The 26,872-nt window shown below is 39.8% G+C and overlaps 2 protein-coding genes across 2 annotated transcripts in view; one reads left to right on the forward strand and one right to left on the reverse strand.

Annotated features, from left to right (window-relative positions):
* Positions 1–16,788, reverse strand: part of tusc3 (tumor suppressor candidate 3) — an 82,649-nt gene extending 65,861 nt beyond the window's left edge. Inside the window, exon 1 of the mRNA XM_042485169.2 lies at positions 16,656–16,788. Coding sequence (XP_042341103.2) covers positions 16,656–16,760 — 105 coding nt within the window. The 5' untranslated portion in view covers positions 16,761–16,788. The remainder of the gene's footprint in view (positions 1–16,655) is intronic.
* A 6,675-nt stretch (positions 16,789–23,463) lies between these two features.
* sgcz (sarcoglycan zeta) overlaps positions 23,464–26,872 on the forward strand; it is a 407,248-nt gene continuing 403,839 nt past the window's right edge. Inside the window, exon 1 of the mRNA XM_042485586.2 lies at positions 23,464–24,357. Coding sequence (XP_042341520.1) covers positions 24,319–24,357 — 39 coding nt within the window. The 5' untranslated portion in view covers positions 23,464–24,318. The remainder of the gene's footprint in view (positions 24,358–26,872) is intronic.

Raw genomic sequence — 26,872 nt, forward strand, 5'->3', positions numbered from 1 at the left:
GTGCCCTTAGTAAAAGGAAGGACCAATTGGAAAACTAATGTGGATCTTAAAAAAAAAAAGAGGACATATATGGAGCCCTGGAGATGTGTTGGTCGCAGCAGAGAGCTATTCTCTTGAATCTGAAAGAATACAAAGCCATTATGAGAGCTCCTTCGTCTCACCAAAACATGGCTAATTCATCACAATGTAGGGAACAAGTTACCATCAAGTCTTTCCTGCCTTAATATCTGTACTTCAGCTCACTCCTCTGCTACTCTGAATAAAGTAAAAAAACAACTTTTATCGACTTGAGTGCTTACAAAAATTCAAGGCCCTGTATGTTTCGGGTCGCACCTTCACCGTGGTTGAGTCTGCAAAGTGTTCATTTGCCTGCATTAAGTATTCAGCTTCAGACATTTATGTTTGTGTATTTATGTATGCATGTATTTATGTTATGTGAGCAAAGCATTCAGGCATAAAGAGTTTTATAGAATTTTGCATTCAGCTTGCTGATTTTGGGAGCATGGGTCAACTGTGGGTGGTCTCAGGGTTTAATTAAGCACTGCAGAGAAAAAAGGAAAAAAAGAAGCACAGCTTGATATGCAGCCACATCCTTTTTAATCCATCTTACATCAAATTAGAGAGAAAAATATACTCAAGGACTTCAGTCAAGGATGTCGGGGGGCCATGAAAGGCTGTGTGTGTGCGAGTGTGTGTGTGTATGAAAAACTGAAAGGGTGTGTTTAAAAGGTTTTTGATCAATTAAGGGATATCATTAGCATATGACCCCCTTAAAGTGTACAACAGAGAGATGGAGACAAGATAGAGAGACTAATAGGAGTTTGTTAAAACGGCACAGTTTTGACGTGAGCATTACCTCAAAGCTGCAGTAAATTGACACACAATAAGGTTTGAGTTTAATTAGAGGGCTAAACTTTGTACCCATCTAATCCTCACCATCCAGCCACTTATCTCTATGAATAACCAGATAGCAGAGTCAATTTTCACTCTTACCTTAAGTTAGGTTTTTGTTAGTAAAAATATTGTAAGTCCTGTCACTACTTTGCAAGCTTTGCACCAGCCATGGTCATTGTTAGGATTTAATCATTAGGGATCCCAAGATTCCGCCACTTAAGATTCCGCTGTTCATTATAGAAGCTCAGTTTGCTTTTACTCGCCTCTACAGCAGCTACTCCTCTCACTCATTAATCTGATCTGATCAGCTCTGCTAGGATCAACTGATGAATTTTCCACCCCGCAACTCAAATTCCATAAACCGTGCGGAGGGAAAAAGAAGTAAAGCAGAGTTTGACCTGTGCTGCATTTATGGACCCACAAAATACCAGAATTTAGAGGGGACACAGAATGATACAAGGGTACACCCTTGAGTGAGCTTGTTAGATAAAAAAGGGGACATGACAAATGTTAGGGGAAACATCAGACTTCGAAATCTGTCTCACAGATTAGGTATATCGTTTGCCCTGTCATCCCTTGCTTACAATGCCACAGGTATCCAAACGTAAGACTGTTTCACATATTAGAGGCTTACCCTGTAAAAATATATTTCATCACAAAAGCAAACACAATACTAATTCTATCACTTTTCATTTTAAACAATCATCCTTGCCTAACTGCTGGGGAGCACGGTCTAATAATAAAATAAATTTGAAAAAGTCTTTATATGGTCACATCCTTGTTTCCAGGTGCAGAGGTTGGACTGACTGCCACACTAATGTAACAACAATAAAATTGGTGTTGAAAAAAAAAACAAGGGGGGGGTTTGGGTTGAGTAAAGGTCATGAAAGTGAGAGCCTGTTTGACTACCAGGTCAGTTGCCTTCCTCTTTTCTGCTTCCCAGGTGTGCTGTGTGTGTGTGTGACCTTTAGCTCTGAACCCTCCATTTACACTCCTCGGTCTCCATGTCTTTTAGCTTTGTGCACCTGTCTGGCATAAAGACTGTGCCAATCTGCCTGCAGTAATCATTTCCAATGGTCATCGACAAGCCCACAATGCACATATAAGTATAGAAATACAAGTGCAATTGGCCTTGTATGCTACCTCATTAGCCTTTGGAAGCTAACACTAGCATTAGTGCCTAATAACTGTGAGCTTAATGCGCTCCTAATTAGGGTTATAAGCAATTCACATTTATTATTTGCTTCTGCTTAGGTGAGCATTCAGTCTCACTAGACCTATTACACACTAAAGAATTGCAGCTTTTGAATGCACTTCTGAGCAGAATCTCCAAAAATATCAGACGTATACAGTACCTTACTTTATTGTGCAAAGGAAATGCTTATTACTCACATGGGTAAACTTAAAATAGAAATTCAACCCAGATTAATATGCTGCCTACAAGTATGAGCGGAGTGCAGTTTGTGGGATAAGCCATTTCTTATGAAAAAATTATGTTACAACATTAGGTTTAAAGGGACAACTTGAGGACAGCTGCTATAAAAACTACAGAGAGTTTTGTTCATAAGTGCAAGATCAAAATGTGCTTTTTGACAAGTACCATGAATAATAGGCTAATCTTACTTAAAGTTTGGGCAGTATTTCTGTTTCACATAGTCTAGTATGTGTCTTTCTTTTTTTTGTGTGTGTCTCTGTAAAGCTTTATGTCTTAAAAATGTTCATAACATATGTGAATGCATGAATAAATTCTATTTAATATATGGTACAATTTATTCTACTCGCATGCAAACTAATATTTAGTGGCCACGTCTTTTGGTCTAACACGAAGTGCTAGATTAGTTCAATGACTCACAGAGCTAAGTTTTTCTTTCCTACACACAGAGAAAGTATTACTAATTTCAATACCAAGAAGAAACACTTATTACTCACATAGATGGAATTTTACCTTAGCTACATGCTGCTAAAAAATATAAGTGGTATGCATTTTGTGACAGTAGGCCTGTCAAGCATACATTTTCTTTGAGTAATAAATTGAACATAGAGGATATGAATGCTGCCATGTGAGGGATATCTCTATTGATTGCTTGTTAAGATTTCTGTTCAAACATTTTGTAAACCTGAGAGCTGAGAAAAGACACTAAACAACATCCTGCAAACATCTTGCATAATGACCACTAGACACTGGCATTTTATCACAACCTTAGTTTGATAAGCATTCAGACCTGAATGGGCTGGCACACTGACTAAAGAGTTCATCCCAGAATGAGCCAGCAATAAAGCGACTACAGAAAGGCTGCTGTCCAGAACCTTTCTTGCTTTATTGCCTGGAAAGAAATGCATGCATTAAAGCTCTACCTCCCTGTCCAAGCACTCTGAATGCAGGCTTACAGGCTGTGATGACAGTAATGTAACTTCTTCTAGCCCGGCAAGCTACAGCTGTCTTACTGCCAACAGCAAAGTGGTGTCAGTCTCACAAGGGAAACGGTGAGCTAGTTGCACTAATCATATCGTGCTCTGAGCTCGACTGGTGAGACTAATTGGCTGGTCAATAATCTGAACAGCTGGAAAGGGGAGTGACCACCAGTTGCTCAGTTGAAACAATGGGTGCAACAATCATCACAAATCAAGCTCCTCATTAAAGACATGATCTGTCAGCCATAGTTCAAAGAGACTTCACTTACTCTCCTTGTTTATTTCTAACCACAGGAGAATCAGGCTAGGCTTATACTGCATTCCAGCTGGAGGCTTGTCAACTAAAAATCTCAATTTAAACACATTTAGCCACGATTTTACATAACCACACTCTATATCCAAAATGTGTATTCTTTCCGGCTCTAAGACGACAGCATAGCCCAAAAGACTGCTGAGAATATGCCTGATGTAAAAGAAAGTTAAGAGAGAAATAGAAGGAAAATGCAAGAGGGCTACTTCCAGGCTAATTATGTGTGATTTTTCTTAAAACTGTCTGCATGGTGTGGGAGCCCCCTTTTTAATGACTCAATTGATGACAAATGCCAGATCATATACACTTGGATTTCACTTGTTTGATGTGAAATGACATTCCCAAAGCACAAGATTAGAAATGTCTAAAATCAGTCATCCATTTGTTTGATCAACTGTACATCAACACAGAATGATTCACTTCCTTTCATTACTTAACATCCCCCACTCCTCCGCTGGATGATGAGTGAAGTGATGATGGGCTTGTTGGAGGTGTTAAAAACAACTTTGCCTCCCCATTTGATACTTTAAGCATCCTTACTGAGGTGATGATGTGAGTATGTGCCTGACGATTATCTGTTGATTATGCTGAAGTTTGCAGTGATACCAAAGATGATTTTGGCTATTGTCAGGACTGTCTTAGGGAGAAAATCATGCACACCTGTTAAGGTAGGATAAAATGTGTCAAATAATAATGAATATGACATGTTTTACATGCAACCTAGGTTAAAAAATGTATACAAAATCAAATATGTCCTTTGCAAAATAAATACTAATGCTATACTGTCCGTTGTGGTTACTATAACGCCAGTGACACCAAGACACTTTCCAAAAGAGCCAAAACAGTAAAGACAAAACAGGCATTAAGAAAAGAGTGGGAGTGAAAGTGAGAAATTGAGAGGGAGAGAGAAAAAGACCAGGTCTGACATAAAATGGCATTTAGCATTTATCCTGACTACAGCTTTATGCTAAACTGCTTCAGTTCATCATGTTGCTCTGTGTGTGAGTGTGAGTGTGTGTGTGTGTGTGTGTGTGTGTGTGTGTGTGTGTGTGTGTGTGTGTGTGCATGTGTGTGCATGTGTGTGTGCGTGCACACATATGTGTGCTTATTAACTTATTTCTGGGCTATAAATAACTTGTCAGTTAGACAGGCAACCTTAGACAGAGTTGCAATTCCAAATACATCTCAAGGTAATCAGGCAGAGTTGGATGAGCACTTTTCTGACTTTTTTCTTCAGGACTTTCACTTTTGCAAGAATTTGTATACCTTAGTAAACAACCAAGCCTAGAGGTACAGTTGCCAGCCCTTCACAACAACCACACCATACCCTCCTCCAGCTGCATTTATAATACCGCTCTGTGGTCCAGCATCTCCCAGTTGTTACCGTGTTTGACTGAGCGAATAAGAAGCCGGTGATGAGCCAGAGAGACCACGGTGTTTACTTAACATTTTCTGGACAAATAAATGCTTTCAAAATGTTATGTTAACATAATTCAATAATTCATAACCAGTTTGAATATTTCTAGGTGCAGCTTACCTAACAAGGAATCGCTCTAGCCACTGTCCATGAGTCAAACAGGGCTATCAAAACTCTGAGTAAAGGAAATCTTCTCTCACTTTCTCTCTCCCCCTTTTCTCGTCTGTACTTACCCTCTCATGACAAGTGTTTTCAATAAGGCCATCTTAAGACAGCCTCTCTACAATGCAGGAAAACACAAAGGAACACGCAGGCATGCACGCACCCAGACACACACACACACTGACACTCACATTCACTGTCTTCAGCTCTGTGCAGAGTGTTAACAGGCTTTCTGCCAGTGAAGCAGAAAGACTAAGGGGTTTAATAAGACAGAATCATCAGATATCTGTGACAGGCAACATGTACACACAGCTCCGCTATATGACTTTCAATCTAATAAACGAGTGCAAGACTGTGTATGTATGTGCATATTAACGCGTGTGTCTGTATGCATGCGTCTCTGTGGGAAGCTGTGTGTATGTATGGGAGTTTTTGTGTGGCCTGTGAACCGTCACAGCGACACAGGTCTGTCTGGGAGGATAAGAGTGAGACGTCTTATCAGCCACAAGCCAGACAGACACACACTCTCAGACACACACACACAGTGGGATAATATGCCACCTCATATCAGCTATACAGCTAGGTCTGTCACTGTGTGTGTGTGTTGGGGGGGGGGTTAGGAGGAGAGAGAGCAGAGAGGAGTGAAGAGGGAAGGGAGTAGAGGCATGGAGGACGAAGGGGTAAAGTTGAGGGATAAAGAAAGAAAATGGAAACTGGAATGGGATAAGAAGAGAAATGACAGACAAAAGAAAGATAAACAGAAGGGGTGGCAAAGCAGAGAGAGCTTACTGTTATGACAACATTTCCTTCTGGAGATAAGGGTGATGAAATGAGGCAGGGATGAAAGATCAGACAAGAGGTATTCTAGCCATTAGCTGTTAAACAGATTGTCCAAAACCCAAAAGAAATTACTATCTCCACATTTGCTGTCCTGATACAACTGTCAGACAACACTGAGATTTTGGAATGATTTAATTCAGTCACACAGAAGTCAATGAGTGATTTAATGACTGACTGAGAGACTTATGACATGTTCATGACAAATGAGACTGTGTCGGCGAAAATGAACAAACAAATCTTTTTGAATGACTGTTGTTAGTGTCTGGTATGTTCCTGGTCAGTCTCTCGAATGTCCGTGGGCTCATGGATACTCAACTTTAATCATAAAGTTGTTGTTATTACTGTTACGCAGGGTAGCAGCACTGAATGAACAAGCAAGGACCGGTTTACATCGAACACAAGTCGACACCTCCGCGGGCCAAGGCCAATGGTGCATTGACTACAAATATGATGTGCTGTATTTTATTGAACCAATGCATTAAAATGAGTATTTTGTCTTTAATAATGCAATTTTATACATGATGATTGTTAATGCATTAAAGGGAAGTTTTTTTAAGGTGGGCTGCACTACCTTTTAATCATGCATGTACAATAATGGAAATCATATTGGTTGAACAGTCAATACATTTACACGTGTCAACTCAAAGGAACCAATACTGTGAAGAGATTCAGTCTGCCCATCACTAATATGAGATGGCTAGTAGAAATTAGAAGGATCCCCACTTTACCTGCACAGGTGAACGTGATTTGACAACTCAAGACAGTTGTGGGTCATGTGAGGGTTAAAATATTTTGCATTGATGATATTACCAAAATTTGGTTGCTTAAATAGGCTTAAATTACTATTAAGTTTATTGAAACATTTTGTTGCATCAGTTGTGCACACTGGTGGCAGCATGCAGCATATGACCATCAGAAATTGCATCGCATTTTGATAGACCCTCACTGTAGATCATAGTTACATCTTGGTACTGGTAATCAAGCTGGGTACTACAGAGGAGAGCTTAATGCTAACCAAAAAAGAGTCTGCAAGTGTGTGGTGGCACATTGCCAGAGTAGATTAACATAAAAGGAAAAATAAAGAGCATGATAGAAGTGCGATTGAATTGAAAAAATTGTGACAAAAACAGTGAGCGACCAGATTAATTACTTGTCAACAGTTGCTAACAAATATACAAATGACTAAGAAAACTGTACACTGACATTGAGGGATATTATCACAGTGATATAGAGACAGCGTCAATAGTGGTTAATCGAGTGAATGAATCATTTATTGAATAGCGTAACTGAATGGTTTATTGAGTAAGTAACTGAATATCTGAGTATGTGAAGGTCTGACTCAATGGCTAACTACGCAAAAGAGAGAAACACATTTCAGAAGAAGCAAGTGCCTACACCTCTGATGAATGGCATTTAGAGCCCAATGTTCATAACAACAGGGAAACACCCTGCACTCCTCTCAGATTTAATAGGGCTGGCCCAAAAAATAGCCTCCAAAATGTCAAGAAAATGGCTAGAGTTAGGAGAGAGGAGAAAAGGGGAGGAAATAAGAAAGAAAAGAGAACAAGGAAAGGTCCCTGATAGAGTAGGGAACTAGGTAAAAGAAAAAAGAGAAATCCTTCCATGATATGACATAATTATTGAAATGTCAAAGGAGTGCAGAGAAGGGAAAAAAATGCAGGGGAGGTGACACAGGAGGGTGGACAGGGGGACGGAAAGCGAGAGATGGAAATCCTTCTGCCACTCAGAAAATTTGTTATAAAAGTGTTGGGGGGGGTGGGGGGATAACAGAGGAGGAAAATGACTTGGGAACACAGGCCATCAGTCATTGCGAAAGCAGGCCTGACACTACTGCATCAATAATTCAGATGACTACGGCTAATGAGCGAGATCCAAACAAATCACCCCTGAATTCACTGGGAGAACACTGAAACATTTCACTGCGCAAAATATGGCACCACTATAGCGGCAGTTTGGGCTGTATTGGCAACACACAAGGGAGTGGGGGTTGGATACAATATTCATCTCTCTTGAACCCCTGAATCATTCGCATTTATTTTCATGAGGAAAAAGGGACGGTGGGAATCAACCAAGACTGAACATTGACATGCACAAAAGAGGAAAACCAAAAGGAAAAACCAATTTGGGAAAAGAAAAAACCATAACAAGAAATTTCAAATAAGACTGTGATAAAGTAGGCGGAAAAAGAAAAAACAGGAAAACAAGCAATGAAAGGGAAATTTGTCATCTCTGTGAGAACATTGACAGTGGAAACTGCTGGAGTGCAGAAGACAGAAAGACAATCCCAGATAGTGCTATTTGGTAGCACTAAGCCTAGATCAAACCCAGTATGGTGTCTGGCATCGGACAGATGACTGTAACTAACATGCACTCACACCTCAAGCAGCCACGCACTGTCAACAACTTCCTCCCTCCAAACTCCACGTCCTGACAAAAGCACCAACACAGCATGGAACAATATTGAAACTGCAATCCATGGTTCCCACACAGTATGATAACAGGCACTCATTGATAGCCTGGTTGTTTAAAATCACACTAAAGTGGAGTGTTTGGTGATCATGCAGTTAGTATAACTTAGTGCATGATCAACAGTCACACTATGTTAGCTCCAGTCTGAGAGGATTAGTCTAAATACAAACATGGCACAAACTTAAGCTTATGTGAGCTATTTGTGAATGTTAAAACTCAAAAGCTAGCCATGAGGTTACCGTACTTACCTCTGATGAAAATACATCCTATAAACAGCACTCCTATGACATCAAATAAGCATATGTTAAAATAGGCTATCCCAAGAACAAGAGACCAGGGACAAATATATGGTGTCAGTAAGAAAGGGCTTGAGTACTCGAGTACTTCATTTGGATTTCTGCATTTGTTCAACATATAGTGTAAACCAAACCCAACCTCCCACTTGTGAACATGACTTTTCTAGTTTTATTTTGGAGCAGCATATTGCTTCATTTGGTGCTACTATGACACACTATTAGAACTATAGCTGCAGGAGTGTGAGCTCTGCACTTAGGTCCAGCTGCTGAGAGTCCGCCCATTCACACAAAAACAGTGACAGAGCTAACTTTTAGGCTAACATTACCTTATGGTTATTATTTACAAGTTTAACAACAGAGTTGAGCCCTTTCAGTGTGATTGGTTGGGAACTTTAAATAGCTCTGTTTCGATTGTTAGCTGCTGCTGTATTAGCTCATGGTAAACGTGTAGTAGTTGAACTGAGTGGGAGGAGAGCAGCTCCAAACACTAAAGACGGGCCTCCAGTGCGGCATCTCACCGATGTAACAGCAACAGAAAGTTTAACAGGCTATTTGAATCTTTATTGTTTGTTTATTTGTTTGTTTATTTTTGCAAGTACTCAACTACTCTATAATAATTTAAAGGAGTTTTGAATTATGGAAGTTACTTAAAATTCTTAATAAAAAGATGTTGTGGAGAAGATAACATGGATGTGCATGTGCAAACAATATGGCACCAGTTACACCACGTATCCTAACACACATGTTTTTCTCCAAATAATTGTTTTGTCGCACAGTAAGTCATTATTTTCTACTTTGGAAAAAGATTAATCTGATAAAACAGATAATTTCAACATGTTTAAAACTTTTGAATTAATGGCAAAAAATAAGTGGGAGGACCATCTTTTCTAACACAGCACAGGTATACTACAAAATCCATGTGCAAAGGCCACGTAAATTGTCAGCTACGGTTTATTCTCTGATGAGCTGGTCAGAGAAAACCAAGAGCCAATAGTGCTTACACAGTGTTTAGCTTCACAAGCCCCAGTCTAAACTCAGCAAGTGGCTTGGGTTATGCCCTGAAGGGCCTACCCGGCAGTTTATTGCGTCTCTGTGTGCAGAGGTAGCAGGCTCTTATTATTCCGATCCACTTATTAGACTGGTCCCTGGGTGTGGTAGCAAGCCCACTACTTTAAAATCTCTATCTCTGTAGATATATAACTCTCCAGATGTATAATTCTCCTTGCCTCAGACCTGCTGCCCTGGACTTTTTCTCTCTCTTTACCTCCCCTGACTCCATAGGCCTAGGTATAGGAAGTGCTTACATTGGTCCTTTCTTTGTGCTGTAGTCAGCCTAAAGACAGAAACACAACACAAGCTAGATATAATATCTAGCAGAGCTGGGGTGATGAACGAGGGAGTATTGAAGGGATATAAATATTCTCTCTCCCTCCATGACTATTTCTTCCACTCCCTGAAGGGCATATAGCAGGATTTTTTTAAGGGCAGGGGTCCGCAATTGCACTGCCCTAACTTATTTTTTATTTAATTTTCTTAAAACTTATTTTATTTATTTTTTCCCCTATGTCTGACACAATCTCAGTCAATTCAACTTTTCCCTTAACTTCTCCTTTTTCTAACCAGACTCTGTTTTTATCTTTATCTATCCACCCACCTGTACCTTGTACCGATTAGGAAAATAAGGAAAATGTCCTGTGCTTTCTTCAACATTATGCTTTCTAGGGCATATGAAAAAAAATGTCCAAAAACTGCCGCTATCAGTGCTCAGGGGTTTGGTCCTGACAGTAATATTTTTTTCCATTGGTATGATGCACCACATCTTTGCTGCAAAGAGTTTTGCTGTACTGTCCTGATGTAAAATTTCACTGCAAAGTTATGCAGCAAGATTACCAAGCCAGCATACTGTGCCCTCTATACAGAGCTAAAGTGCACCTGTGCCCATCCTCAACTGAACCTCGCTGTCAGTCAAATGATTTGCCAAAGATGAGATTTCATGCAGACAAAGATATGCAAGTCAGATTATGCTTAATGTGCAGGGTTAAGATGAGTCTCCACATAACTACGATGCAGGTTTTGATTTACAGATTCCCCCGCTGATGTATCCATGTATGTATCCACAGCGACACTAAACAGTTATCGTACACGAATCAGACATGAGACCTTCCGTGCAGTCACCATCAAGTTGTGTCATTCATGAGCTGGCTGAGACCCAACGTGTTGTTACATTTTTGAAGTCCGTTACCTACAGTAGTGTGTAGCTTCAGAGTACGACTCAAGCTTTACGCACGTCCTGTGTAATATCTGTTGTTGAGAGTTTTCTTTCCTACATTTCTGCTCTTTAAAGATAGAAACATCAGTGCTTCTGATCCACCCCCTCCTACCATGCCTTTAGAGTTGTAATGAAGTCTATATTCCTTCTTCCCACTGTTAATGCCAAGTTGCTAAATCAATTTTTTTTTATCTCCTGTTTTTCCTGTATAAGACTAATAGTGGTGTGTTTTTACTTTTGTGTCTTTACTCTATATCTTTGTTAGACTTCACTAGATTCCCAGCAGTGGCCTGGTGCCATTTGATTTTTGGGTATGACAAAAAAATCTGAATTAACATAGTGCTGCCCCTTGAAAGCCAGAGACTCAAATCATCAGTGGGAGACCCTCAGTTGACTGAGATAGCTTCAAGTCAAGCAGTCTTTTTTCTCTGTGTAGTGCAGCTCGGATGTTTTGGTCCCCAAATTTTGCTGCAGAGTGAGTGTTTCAGGACAGCCCTAATCAATATAACATTTAGCCCTTTACCAGCCCTACAGTTTTGAGCTGAAGCTTGTGGTGGCCTCGGCGAGATGAAGTGAGGGAGACTAGAAGTTGGTAGGATGAATACAAAAAGCTGCTTCACCATTTTGTCCATTTCATGCTAAAGAAAATCTTCCTCCACCTCCTCTGCCTTGGCCCTAGGCAGGCAACTGGGAAAGAACATTTCTCACATTATAACCCCTCAATATCTCTCCTGTGGCTCATTGTAAGTTTTTCTGTCTGTGTCTGTGTCTGTGTGTGTGTGTGTGTGTGTGTGTGTGTGTGTGTGTGTGTGTGTGTGTGTGTGTCCGTGAGTACGCGTGCGCGTCAATGCGTGCTAGTGTAGCACACGTGGCTATCTACTGTCTGCTAGTCACACTCAGATCTTTCAGACGGGACGGACCAAAGGTAAATGTTTGTGGACAAAATACTGAAGTCACTGGTTTTAAGGTAGAAGCAATGTCAATGGTAAGAGAAGCAAACTAATAATATCCAGATACATTTCAGCGAGGTAAGTGATTGAGAAATGGTCTCTCTCTGTCGCTCATTAGATAATGCAGAGGTGTCCTTCAGCCGGTCAATGCCTAACAGCAGACTGTGGCTATAATGGGCAGCTCCCTGGTGTAATTTTGTGAATGTGAATCAAGGCATTTCTGAAAATAAGCACTGTCGTCAGCAGACTGTCCCTGGGTAAAATAGTTAAAAATAGGGGATATTCGTTAATAACTGTAAAAGTTTTCAACTCTTAATTGCAACTACTAAAGATATTATAATTTGGTTTTATCCATCCACACACTACTATAAGCCTTTTCCTTTGAAGCTTTGAATTTAAGACAGAATGCTGCTCAAATGAATGAGGAACTGATGATGAGTTTTTCTCCAATGTTGAAACGCAAACAAATATCGCACTAAGAATATGTCTTAAAGTACACTCTAAGGTTTGTGAAGTAATGAAACAAAGAGATTATCTTCATCTGTAAAAATAATGCATAATTTTTCCCCCAGCTTGTCAGATTAGTTACTGTATATGCAGTATAGCGGAGACCAGGTTTGGTTGGCATTCATATTTTGTCATCTTTTGAAGGTCACAGAAACAAAATGTGACATCATAATGTTTGCTTTTTAGACTTGCCCTCATCTACTGTGTTTAAACATCTGAAAGTCAAAAACTTTTTGGTGAGGGTACATTTTTTTAGTTTTATAGTATCAAAAGTAAAAATGTGTTCTGCACTAAGAGTGCTATAAACAAGACATAGGAAAAGTGCAACTTCTGGTTTATAGACAAAGGAATCAGCTACATTTTGATATAGGATTTCAAAGTCTGTGATGAGTTATGAAAGCTGGCTGGCATAATTTCACTACAAAGCTGGGTCGAAAGTAAGGCGCATTGGCTGGCACACCGATTTGGGGGTTGGTTGGCATAAAATTATGAGTTGTAACTGTAACTGCATTTTGATGGATATTTTGAAAGATTAAAATCTGTTTTTGAAATGGGCCGATATTCAATTAAATTTTTATGTTTTCCGGTTCTTATTTAAATTAAATGTCAAGATTGTTTCTATTGGTTGCTTAATTTTTTGTAACTATATCATTTTAACATTGTGCCAGCTACAGCTGGGGTGATTCATCGACGTACACAGGAGCACACCTGCTCTGCACAAAGCAAAACTATCCAGGTCCAGGTCCAGACAGAGCAGACAGCACAGTCATGTTACCTGTTTGTCCGCACCCAGGCATGATACATGAGGATTATCAACACATGGAACGTGTCTCTGTTTGTAGTAGTTACTTAAACTTTCTGCACTGCTACTAATGTGCCACTGTGTATCCAACGTTGTTATTTGGCCATTTTTTGTTTTCTGTTTAGTTTAACAGCCATGCATGAGCAATGAAACGGCTTAAATGTATGCTAAACAACGCTGTTACAGTCTGTGATGTTTGTAACAGTCTGTATAATTTCAGTACTTTTCCTAACCCCCACACTGATGCAAAAATACATTTGCCTGTTATTATCTTAACTGCACATTACTGAAGTGATGAAATATTCTCCAGTTCAGGGAAAGGGCTGCTGTAACATACAGTGATTAAATGAATGTATGTGTCACAGCAATGCTTTTGAGTTTGAGGTCCACAATTTTTCTGATCAGGCATCTGACAAATAGGGTCTATAATAATAACAAATGTTATCATTAATATGATAACACAGCAGTAATGTGGAAAAAAGACTAAATTAAATTATACTAAACTTTTACTACTCTACCTTTTAGAGAACATCATTTAAAAAAGTGTGAATATTAACAAGGCACTATTTTTGTTTAAATTAATTATAATATTAACTGATTGACAAACCTTATATTAATCAAGAAATTTGTAGTTAGATTAATCGACTGGCCCTTGGGCCAACCAATCACATAAAATGTTCCAAGCAACCTCCTGATGGGGCTTGCTGGCACAAATGCACAACATGACTTAAATCACAAATCACTTAATTTTAGAAAATAGATTTGTACATTAAAATACATTTATCTTCATTTCCTGCTGGTTAGAATATTCAAACATAAATCTGAAATAAAACAGAGAGTGAAAAGAGGGCCAACCATCCCCGGTCTCCCCTAAACATGTTGCATCTTCATAACTAAAGTGATTCAAATGAATCATGGCTCATATTATCATTCATACTGTCTCTATAGCTCACACAGTATTGACAAAATGAATAAGATGAGGTCATATTAGTCTTATGTTAACTTTACAATTAGTTGTAAATGTGTGCACAATTTGACACAGCTTCACTCCAGTGGTCGTGGCACATTCATTATACATACACCTTGCAAGACATCAACATTAGCAACAGAAAGAAATGAAGTGTTTACAGCGAACTGGAGGGCAAATATGTCAGTCTCAATTATTAATTCAATCTTTCTCTTATTCAAATGTGTTTTCAGTAGTTAATCTGTCCATTTATTCATCAGTTTATTCTTCCATTACATCAGCTCTTTCTTCAGCCATTTGTGGACATGTTCAATTCTTTATTCATTCATTCAACTATGTGTTCACTCATCATGTATTTGTCCATGCATTCCATCGTTTATTAATTCCGCTGTTTGTCCCCTCAATCAATTTTCTATTCATATGCTAAGCAATCGGCAGGGAAGGTGCAGGTGATGTGGTGCAACAGTAATACTACAACAGTGCTGTGACTTGGTTTAGTTCTGATAACTTCCCAGAGTTATAAAATTCTGCAAAATACTGTGCAATGTTTTGGAGCCTGATGAGCCTTTACGCACATTATTTTGTAACACCAACTGGACTTCCTGGGGTAATTCATTTTCTCATCGGCAACAAAACTGCATATATCATCAACACAGTCCCCTGCGTTGCTTTATCAGAGGGCTGTTTTTTGGTCTGAATCCCTAGCAATAGTGCTGGCAGGAGCCATGTGAAAGAGGTGCCCCACAGTTTGGACTTTATTCCCAATCTATAATGAGGACGAAAACTGATTTATTTTTACTTTTGACTGTGTAAAAGTCACAAATGGTGCTCATGTTAGATGCCAGCAAAGGCACAAAATGAAAGTCAAACAGATAAAACCTGTGACTTAATGTGTAAGCTGTTTAGTGTGAGAAAAGTGCCCTGCGGGTGAGCTTGACTGTGGTGAAATTGGACAGAGGCCATAAATAATATAGTCTGACAAACAAATATCACAGTCTACATGAGATGGTTGAAAACACCAGAAAAGCTAATAAGTGGAACTGAATATTTTCAGACGACAATTCCCAAGGTCAACCGATTAGTATCTATCATAACTCTAGGTGATAAAAGTGTAATGGTAATGATTTTTTTGTTTGTTTCTTTTGTTTTGTTTTTAGAAAAATATCACTAAAAGCATAAGCTTAGCACATAACTAAACAAACATAGACACTGCTTTATGTCATCCTATAAACATACACAAGGTATTACCTTGTGAAAATAGTGGGTTTGATTTCAATATAAAAGCTTGCATGACCACATGCATAAATTTGAGGAAAAATCATACAGAACCCTGCTCAACAATCATAGGTTGCACAATTGGACTTCCACTGTCAGGGTTTCATTGTCTTTTAGGCTTTAAATACAACATTTTACACTCATGTTGCTGTAAAACATCTAGAAGCCAACCTATCATCAATATGAAACATATGTGTGTGCTATACTACGGTAATATAAAAGAGCAACATACTGAGATAACCAACGCCATGTTTATAAATACATTCATCACAAAGCAGGTTAACAAACACGGTATGTTAGCTGGTCGCTCGTGCAGCACAGTGACAAATGTCAGCTCATGCAAAGCAGACACGAGCTTCCGCCTCACTTCCCCTTCAAGTGAAAGATAACGACTCTCACTTCAGAGAATTAACAACACATAGGTCTCGTCCACCAGCAGTGGTTATGTGCTGTTCCTGTGCAATACAACAGTCGAATGCAGCTAGCATAAAGCTATCTAGTGTGGTTACTGTGAGATTATTGCCAGCATCGTCTAAAAGCACGTCAAGCCCTCGAGAAGTAACATAGCACTTCCTGCACTTACGGATTTCAAAATAAAATAATTGTTGGCAACAATGCAGAAATGTATATGTATTAGCGTCAGTAAAGCGAAAATGTTATTTATATGTCAATGGAAACACGTAGGGTATTTTAGTGGTGTCCCCAAACAAAATGAACTTTATGTATGTTATTGCACACTACACATTGGCTAGCTACTTTAGCTTGCTATGACAAGCACTGCACGCTTGACGTATTATGCAGAAAGCTAACACACAAGAAAAACTCCACCCCAAAATGTAAAAAGACAACCTCTAACTAGTGTGTTTATACAATTTATATCAAAGGTGTGATGTTTATACGCTCCAAAGAGTAGATAACCAGAGCGTCGCTCCGACACAACTTCCTGTATACCCTCACTATGCTGCTAGCTTAACGTACAACTGCAAACCCAACCCGAACACTCATTTCATGAAACAGCACAACAGTACTCGCTGAAATTGTTATCTAAGCGGGTGCGGCATTACCTCCTTCTTCTTTTGTCCTCCCCCGGGTGGCAGACATAGCAGCAAGAGGCAGAAAACAGACAGGACCGGCAGGTGAACGGAGGATTTAACCCAAACAGACGCCATGACGGAAGGATGCTCTGACTGCGAGACACGTCTCCGATAAGTGATTGGATGTTGAGTCAACCAATCAACGGAAAGAGGTATAAAGCGCGGAGGCTTCTGGGTCTTGTAGTTGTTTTTTTAAACTGACAGATTTATTAACACACTACTTTAGATTTACATCACGAGATGTTTATCATTTCAACTTTCCCGGAGGTATCTATTAGTAAAATTATTTACTAATTGCATTAAGTATGGCCTGGTAATTAGACTTATTTTAATTGTAATACACTGTTTATATACCTATATAACTTAACACTTAACATGGCAGCCTGATCTGAACAGTGCATATAAATACTGATTTATGCAGTAGCAGGATGACAAGAAAAAATAAAAGACAATGGACATCTATTAAAAGAAAAAAGGGTTTTGTCATTGATGATTAATTAAACTGATTTTGATAAATAAACCATCAAATAAAATAAAATAAAATTAGGCATTGCCTCCACCAAAACAAGTAATTTCACAGATAGGTTATAGGCTGCATTAAAAGTGCTAAAATCATTCAAACTCGCATAATCAGGTTGCAGGTTGACTAAACCTATTTATCAACCAGGGTTTTATGGCTTTCCAAAGCACATCAGTTTTTGGAGAAAGAATTATATTATATATATATGTGTGTGTGTGTGTGTGTGTGTGTGTTATTATTTCAATGTACATACTGTCATCTGTAGTTTACTTCCTTCTTTAACTTTCCCCATTGGAAATTTGTGTTTCACTCCTAGAACACAAGAAATGTATCAGATGTGTGAGTGAACATCCCCCCCAATTAACTTACTGGTCTGTAGCTTGGCTTGCCATTTGTCAAAACTGTGAACGAATGTGACATCTGAACCAGGGACCGCAGAATTTCTCTCTCTGTTTCTCTTTCATATGTTCTGGGAGTGGTGAGATTGTCTCAGACACTCATAGAGTTAATTGAGGGGGACAAATGATTAATGTGAAATCATTGGGGGTGACGTGTCTCCCTGTCTCGCCATGAAATTACACCTCAGCACTTTGTGACTAATGTAATGCAGTACATTAGCCTTACAATAAACATTACTTTTACCGGTGTAAAACTTCTCATAGTCAGAGCAGTGGTGACTTTTTTGGAGGTAGAGGGTGTATGCAGATACACATTTTAATATAATGCACTAATGCAACACTACAGAAGACCAAAGATTCATTATCTTGACACATTCTCAGCAGAGATGTCTTTATGGCCTTACAAGGTTCAAGGTTCTGCTTTATTGTCATTATGCAATACAGGACTGCACAATGAAATGTAGTTGTATCCCCACTCCATGCTAAACACAGATTTTCAAATGTTTAAATTAGAATTAAACAATACAATAGTTGTTGTTTTTTGTTTTGTTTTTTGTTTAAATAAAACAACATATATAAAAGTGGTGCTGAAGAAAAAACATTAAAAGACATTTAAATGTAATGGTATGTAAAAAAAAAAAAAAAAGATATACACTTACATGGGAAAATATAAAATACAATACAAGACAAATTATATTGTACTTGGATTGCACCACACTGGACATAGGTCTGTACCTTTCCAGCCACTCGGTGTAATTACCTGGCTCTCACCCAAAGGCAAGGCAGAGGAAGTGGCTAATCTAGTTTACTTTGTTTCATTCACTCTCTGTAGTGCAAAATAGCTTTCAGTCTGTCTTTTAGATTGCATGCCTACTCAGGAGGTACAACCTCTATTGACAAAAGCCAGCTCTTAAGTAGCCACATAATTTTACTTTCAGCTGGTGAACAGTGTTGAAAATGCGCTGATAGGCCTTTTCATCTTAAATGAAAAGAAAAACATATGAACAAAAAAGGTCTTTCTTTGAAGGGTGAAGTGGAAGGTGTTAATGGCCTGATGCCTAAGTGGCTCGTACAAGGTTTATAGGAAAACAATGCTCTGGAATCTTCTGCTATATGGTAGTGAGGGCAACAATTGTGATGTGAAACTGAATGGCACATTAATAAGACAAGCACCCAATTAACAGAAAAAAATGTCAATTACCAAGGAATGAGGTAAATATTTAATGTATGAAAGTAGGAAGTCTAGTCTAGTCTCAAACTCTCTCTCTCTCTCTCTCTCTCTCTCACACACATACACACACACACACACACACACACACACTGCTGAAATGAAACGCATGTTGGAATATTAAAGCCAATGCACCGTGAAACAATCAGTACGTGTTGCAGTCTTGTTAAACCACAGTTCATTCGCTCTATAGCAGGTCAATCATGGAAACATCCAGACTGGTTGGGCTTGGTTGCAGAATTTGTCAAATGACTCCCTTGAAATTGCCACACATGGTCATTCCAAAGAACTGAAATTGCTGAACTTTTTAATGTAAAGGTCACATAAGTTAATAAACTATACAGCAGATTGCACCTGGTAAACATTTTGTTTGAGGGATGGCTATTCAGACTAGTTTCTTCCCCTTTTCTCAAGAAGAATTTGGTTTGTGAGAAAATAAAAAAAAAAAAATGCCCAGCACTAGTTAGGCATTTTAAAACGTTCCCTTTATTTTTCACTTTATTTTCTTTGGGAAATATAAATAGTTTGTTTTGCCCCAAAGCCAAAAGTATTAATTTCACAATCATAAAGGACTAAATCAAATAGTATCTGTTAACATTCAAGAGGAAATGACTGGTGAAGTTTTGAAAGTTTTGCTGAAGAAATGACTTAAATGAATCAGTCCTTAAAATTGACTTAGATTAATTGTATGTTAATCAGTCTCCGGCTTCCTCCCACGGTCCAAAAACATGCAGGTCAGGTTTATTGGTGACTCTAAATCGCCCTTAGGTGTGACTGTGAGTGTGAAAGGTTGTCTGTCTATATGTGTCGGCCCTACGATAGTCTGGCGACCTGTCCAGGGTGTTTCTCGCCTTCCACCCGATGACAGCTGGGATTGGCTCCAGCACCCCCCAAGAGGACAAGCGGTTACAGAAAATGAATGAATGAATGAATGTATGTTAATCAGCAAATCATGTAATAGAATGATTGTTTCAGAACCGTAACTGCTTTGAGAATTTTGCTGTCATGGAGAGATAACAATAAGAAGACATGCACAGATGTCACAAAGATTTGTATCACTCATCCAACCACCCTTTGATCAAATACATGTTGCACATCTGTTTTAAGATGTGACAGAGAGAAAGACAGAAGCCTGTCAGTTGCTGCTGCTGCACAGCTGCATCATGGTTCTGTAGAGTGTTAGGGCGGGTAAAATCGTAGTAGTCGGGATGGATACTTCAATATAAAGTCACTGAAAAATCAGGAGACGTACACAGAAAGGAGAGCAGCTGTGAAATGTGAAAACCACACGTGCATAAGTGAAAAATATCCCATGAGAAAGTTGGAGTTTCATGTGAGCTACATTCATGTGCCTTTTCATTCATAAGGTAAATTACATTTAGTACTTATCTTTGGTTTTGATGAGCAGTTGTGGTAATACAGTCGTAAGTGAGAGGGATTCTGTGCATTTGCATTTGAACAAGCAGCAGATATATTAAGTGGAGAGATGGGTGATGTCATATCCAGCTGGCACAGGACTGGGTGCCCGTATGTGATGTCAGCCGCTCCCTTATAAAAAATAACGAGTCCTCGGAAAAATGATTAATTGCCCGACAGCACAAAGTTTATAGAAAAGAAAGAGAGATGGTGGTGGGGAGGTGGAGGTGGTGGGGGTGGGGTGGGGGTCCCCGAGTTACAGAGGAGCAGAAAATAGCAAAACAGCTCGAGTGAGAGAGAGGTTGAAAGAGTGCAACATCAAAAGAGAAACAGAGAAAGAGAGAGAGAGAGAGAGAGAGAGAGAGAGAGAGAGAGAGAGAGAGAGATATGCTGAGGTAGAGTGGGGTTGGAGGGAGAGCTGCAACAGAGAGACAGTGAGGGGGATGAAGAGGGGAAGTGAGAGAGAGCGGAGAAAGAAAAGCAGCAAAGAAGAGAGTCAGACAAACAGAGAGGGAGGAGTGGAGAGAAGGAGTGAGGCATTCATTAATATGATGTTCGTTATCTCTGACCGACTCCCTCAACAAATGTTCCTCTGTGTTCTCTAGTGTGCTATTCAATAGGCCTATAGCTGTGTGTGTGTGTGTGTGTGTGTGTGTGTGTGTGTGTGTGTATTTCAGAAAGTGTCTGAGCTCTGTACAGCACAAATGTGTGAACGCATGCATGACCACTCTCATAGGCAAATCTATGAAATTGAAGACAAGCTTATTACACTTGGAGTCTGTAGGTTGTCCCACTAATGTAAAGTGGAAAGGACTTGAAACAGTCCTTAATACAGAGGCTTTGAAGTTGAGCAGATATCATGTGGCCAAGGATGATGCAATCTTGAAGGAGTCACTGAGGTTGTGCATCAACAACATAATGTTGAAACTAAAGAAATACTGTACAATTGTCCCTAAATGCTGATTCTGTCTATTTTACAAACACACATCCATGTGTTTTGGGTTATCCTGTTGTCCATTCACTTCACACTGAACTAAGAAACATGTGCTGACGTACTGATTATGTTCTTTTAATTATATAGTATACCAGTCCAGTTGCCAGAGCACAATGCATCAGTAGGAGGAGGGAATGGTGGATAACGTGATACCCATGTGAGACGGCTATTAAGCAACAGACAGCGGCCGACCACTGTTCAAAACCAACAGATGTACACATTTTTGACATCAGACTGGGACATTTCCAGATAGTGACCAAAGCAGGTATTCTAAAGGTCCCATATTATGCTCATTTTCAGGTTCTTATTTGTATATTTGGATTCTGGGTTTCTACTGGAACATGTTCACATATGCTTAAATCAAAGAGCACATTATTTTTCTCATACTGTCTGCCTGAATCTGGATTTACCCTCTTTCTTTTTATCTACAATGCAAAACATCCAACAGGAAATGCAAAGTAAGCCATCTTGAATGGTGTTTGTGACATCACAAATTCATAGAAATCTTGATGGCTTGTTTGTATTTCTCTGTGGATTGAGTGTTTTGACACTTTCACAGTATTTATATAGCACCTGTACCTGCTTTTCTTTATAAAAAGACATACTTTTTACAATATGTGATCATCTAGCCAAAACATGTTTTCCTAACTCTCTAACCAAGTGTTTTTGTGTCTAAACCTAATCACATGCTAACCACAGCATTATCACAACATACACTTTACAATATCTGTGTTTATACAATATCTGTTGTTTGCAGAAATGTGCAATGCCAACATTTACTCTGGGGAATGGGTTTTGGATATATATTGTTTTGGGGTAAAAATGGTTATGCAGCTAAACACACTGAGTCTAAACTTCACAGGCTTTCAGAATATTGATAAATTATAAAATAGATAATAATTGTGTGGTTTACATCCTCAGCAGAGTGATTGGGAGAAATGATAGTCATATCCGTTCTTGTTGCAGTGTGGCAAGGTGTTTTCCGCTTGGCTGGCAGAGGAGGTCTGAGTCTATGAGGGAACATTATTCAGCATATCCTACCTGTCTTGCCTTGCATGCAGTCATCATATCTAATACTATGGGTTATAGGACAGTAGTAAAACTGTATTTGAGTGAAATGTAACTGAAGTTAGCACAGTGTATGTAATGTAAATGGTAAGTTACTCAATGATTCAAGGAAATAATTTACTGCGTGTTCTTTTACACAAAATTTTACATTTTATAATTAATAGACAATTATATTGTAAATAGACATTAAGAGAACCTCTCTCCTCTCCCCTCTTCTCCTGTTTTTTTCATCCTACCATGTCTCTTTGTTTCCTCTCCTTTCCTCTGCTCTGCTCTCCTGTTTATCAGCATCTTTTCTCTCCCTTTTGTCATAACATTGGATTAATCCCCCTGCATTTTCCTTCTCTCCTTTCTCCTGCTCTCTTCCCTTTGTCTCACTTTCCTCCTTTAGGCAGCACACCTCCTCTCCTCCTTCTTCTCTTCTTTCCTTTCTTCCTTCTCTCATCTTCACCATCCTTTCACTTTTCCTTCTCTCTCATCTCCACTGCTCCCTTCTCCTACTTGTCTCCAATCCTCCTTCCAACATCACACCTTGAATTTTCTCCTCTCCACTGCTCCTCTCTCTTCATTTGTCTCATTTCCTCTCCTCTCCTCTCCTCTTTTCTCCTCTCCTCTCCTCTCCACTGCTCTGCTCTTCTCCTTATTCAGAAGGTGTATGACAGATAATAAAAAGCCCTAGTGGTCGGCAGGCGGCGACACCTTATTATGCAGGAGAGGGATGAAGACCATTTGCACCATAAGACAGAAAGAAAGAAAAAAAGAAAGAAAGAAGGAAAGAAAGAAAGTAAGAAAGAAAAAAACAAGGTTCTTTTCAGCTGACCCCAATATATATAATCTACTTATCTATTTTTTTGTACTCACAGTCACAATATGATGCTTTTTCTGCAATATTCATATACATACTGTATTCTGTGCCTCTGTTTGTACACACACACACATACACACACACACACACACACACACACACACACACTAAGGCAGCAACCAGCCAGACTTTCTGCTACAGCCTTCCAACAGCCTCTGCATTTAAATCTCTCTCTTGTCTTCAGTGGCAAAGCAGCATTTTCGATTCATCTACTTGATTAGAAGGAGCCTTTACCTCTCCCCTTGCTCCCTCCTCTCCCTCTCTGTCTCACATACACACACGCACGCACGCACGCACACACACACACACACACACACACACACCACACTGGTGCGTCAGTCATTGGAATAATATACAGCATAAACCTTCCTTCCTTCTCTCCTCTCGTCTCAACTCTCGCAGCTCTCCTCATCTCCTCTCTTCAGCATTTCTCCCACCATCTCTCTCTCTCTCTCACTCTCTCTGACCCCCCTCTCTCACCCTCTTTCCCTTTTCTTTCGGGGAGAGCTGATATCTCTGGCGGTTTGCCGCATGGAAGTCGCCCAGGCACGGCAGAATATCATCTGTCTTATCCGGACTCCTTCTCTCCAGTTGCCGACCACTGCACGAGCAGACACCAACATCACACTCACATTTCCTGGGATTCAACGGGATATAACTGCATTTATCCGCTGACCGACTGACAGGAGAGTCTAAACCCCGGCTTCATTCCTGCAGTGTGGGGGAATATTTTCTCACTCAGATGTAACAACAACAATAACAAAAAAAAGCCGTACCGGATCGTCAAGTGCGCAAAAGCCGCAGCTTGAAACATTACGCACAGACAAATATTTTCTATTTATTTATTCTCTATCCCCTGCACGGACAAATCGGGGACCGGAGGTCGGGGGGTGGGGGGGACTTCCACGGTATGGAGTCCTGATTTAACCAAGCCACCCACCGGGAGGAATGAAACTGAGAAAATCCGTCGCCGTGGTGGAATATTAATAACCTCATCCTGACAATAATTCAAGGGATGTTGCGGCAGAGTTTGGGACTCTAGAGAGCATTTCAACTTTTCTTTACAGAAAAAAACCCCTCTCATCTTCCTCGCCTGTGGGACTTCTATTTTCGTGACTGATTTGCAGCACTTCACTTCTCGATCATGGACCGGTCGACGTCTTTGGATATAGAGGCGCTCAAGGTAAGACGCCGGTGCGCCGCGCACTTATTTCCTGGGGGAGAGTTGCAGTCCCCCGTTTGGTGGTGGGTGGATGACTGGGTGGCCTGTCGGGTGACTGGGTACGATGGGTGGCTGGTCGGATGGCTGTTATCACTGGGTGGCAGGTTGGACTAATCCGCAGCAGAGTGCCTGGTGATGAAGGGTAAAACTGCTTTCCTTGGTTGGCTGGGTGGCTGGATGGGTGAACGGGTGGCTGTTTGGGCTAGTTGGGTGACCCAACAGCTATAAGATGCTATAGGAGCCGGATGTTAAACGTCTCGAGGTGCAATAACAGGTTTACCACTGTCGGCTCTGGGTTGTTGCATCACGATCCAAGATCATCTCTGGCGCTCTGTCTCTTCATCACACACACATGTACACATCCACACTATTTCTATGTCGGTTCGGGAATAAAGAGAGAGGGAGAGAGGGGCAGTGTGTATGTCAGTATTCGGAGCGTGGGGTGAATTTCAATATGCTTTGCTTGCACAGAGAGTTGTTGCAGGGAGCTGCTGTGGGCGTCGGTGGGACGCGGGGAAGGATTTTCCCGACGGGGCTGCATCTTTGTGCAGAAGGTAGAAAATTAAGAGACAGAGCAGTGGGGTGAAGGGGCACATCTGACGCTGTTTGGATATCTCCTCAATTTATTTCAATTTCAGTGTAATGTGCATTACCTGTTTAAAAGTGAAGTCTCTTTTCTAACTGTCCAGACAAAAATAAATATTGGAACTCTGTGCGCTTGTGCAGGCGGACTTGTGTGCAGGCTACGTGCCAGTGTGCCTAGTCCTGAATGTGTGTGTGGACTGTGGGGGGATCTGGGTCGCTGTTATTACAGCTCTTTCCTCTCTATCTGGGAAAGAGTTTTGTCCCAACCTCCTAATACCTCCATCATGTGGATGTCATGTCAATGGGAAGAGGTAAATTGAGCATCAATGATATAGGCAGGCAAATGATGTTCAGATAAAGATATAGCCTATACAGGTGTGTGTATAATGGAATAGGTTATCTTGCATGAACACTGAAAAATCCATTTGGGGAGCCAGGGGAGCATTCCGCACCTGTTCCCGCTCTACCAATAGTTTGGAAATGTACTCAAATCACTCATTCCTTAAACATTCATTCATCACTCAAATTTTATTTGTAGAATAAAGCTATATAAGATGTTTGAATGTTTTTGTATTTATGTGTGGTTGCATTAGTGTCCGTGCACTTCTAGTATATTGCCACATAAAGCCACGGAAAGCCTGGATAACGTTGTTTATTTCAGCACTGTAATAAAACCTGTTACCAACAGAAAAAAACATGAGTCCCTCAAAGGAATTGTTAAGAATAAAGAGCACACATTGTAGAAGTATTTTAGTGATACCATTAGCAATAATAAGCCAAAAGGTTCGTGCAGGTCACTATCAGTACAGACATTAAATGCCACATGCTGTACTGTAATAATGTCACACTTTCATCAGGGAACAGGAAATGTGGGTGGAAATGTCCGTTTCCTATGTATCGCCGCTGTAACAGATAACCAGCTATTGGATAAATCAGCAAATCGATGAGATTCCCCAGGGGTTTGACATTTCAAGTAGCATTTTATGTGATCACATTTCTGAGAGGGAGACCTCTATACTGCCCTAATGCAGCGCTCCAAATATACTTTGACTCAGCTGGCCGGTCACAGATTTCAAAGATGGAAATTGACATTCCGATTTTAAAAAATGACCTTAACTGTAAGCCAATGAACTTGACCTGCAGAGCTGTGAGTATTGGTGTTTTGTTCCATGTATGAGCTGTCTGATCTTTTCTGATGTCATGTTTGTATGTGTTTAAATTTGTGATTAAATTTATAATTGCAGCATATTATATCAAAGAGTTTAACATGCACCAAAATGAGAGTAAATAGAGTACATATCTTGCATTTAGTTTAACATAATTTATCTCGTCATTAATAATGTACTGTGAGTTTAAAATAAGGCTCTGGACCTTTTCAAAATTAGAGTTGAGTTACCCATTTGTCATCTTTAAAAGCTCTTCATGCTTGTGTCATATTTGAGTGGACTACACAAGGAAACGTTAGGAACACTAAGTTTTGCTGCAGTATCTTTTTGGCTTGTTTTTGGCAGTTTGTAATAAGCTTTAAGGAAAATGTGTTTTTCATTGACAGAAAGGGACTGTCTATTTCCTGTCATGATTTCAATGTGCATGCAACACCAGCCTCAGGTAGCCAGCTGGAAGCAGATAGGTAACTGTGGGGCACAGGAGACTATTATGGGAGCAATGTAAAAAATAAAATAAAAATAGAATTCCCGTAGTTTTAAATTATTTTTTCCATAATTTGTCACACATGAAAAGACCCAAATGAACACAGTAAGCAGACTGTTTGATAACTGTATGCAGATTATTTAAACAGTGTTTTGAATGATTCTGTCAAAGCCTTTTGCATCATATAAGCGGCTGATAACTGTAACCATGAGCACTGTGGTTTCCACTGTGTGTATAGTTT

Source organism: Plectropomus leopardus, chromosome 3 (genome assembly GCF_026936395.1).
Source record: "Plectropomus leopardus strain MGB_pleo_1.0 chromosome 3, ASM2693639v1, whole genome shotgun sequence".
In the NCBI taxonomy this organism is placed as follows: Eukaryota; Metazoa; Chordata; class Actinopteri; order Perciformes; family Serranidae; genus Plectropomus; species Plectropomus leopardus.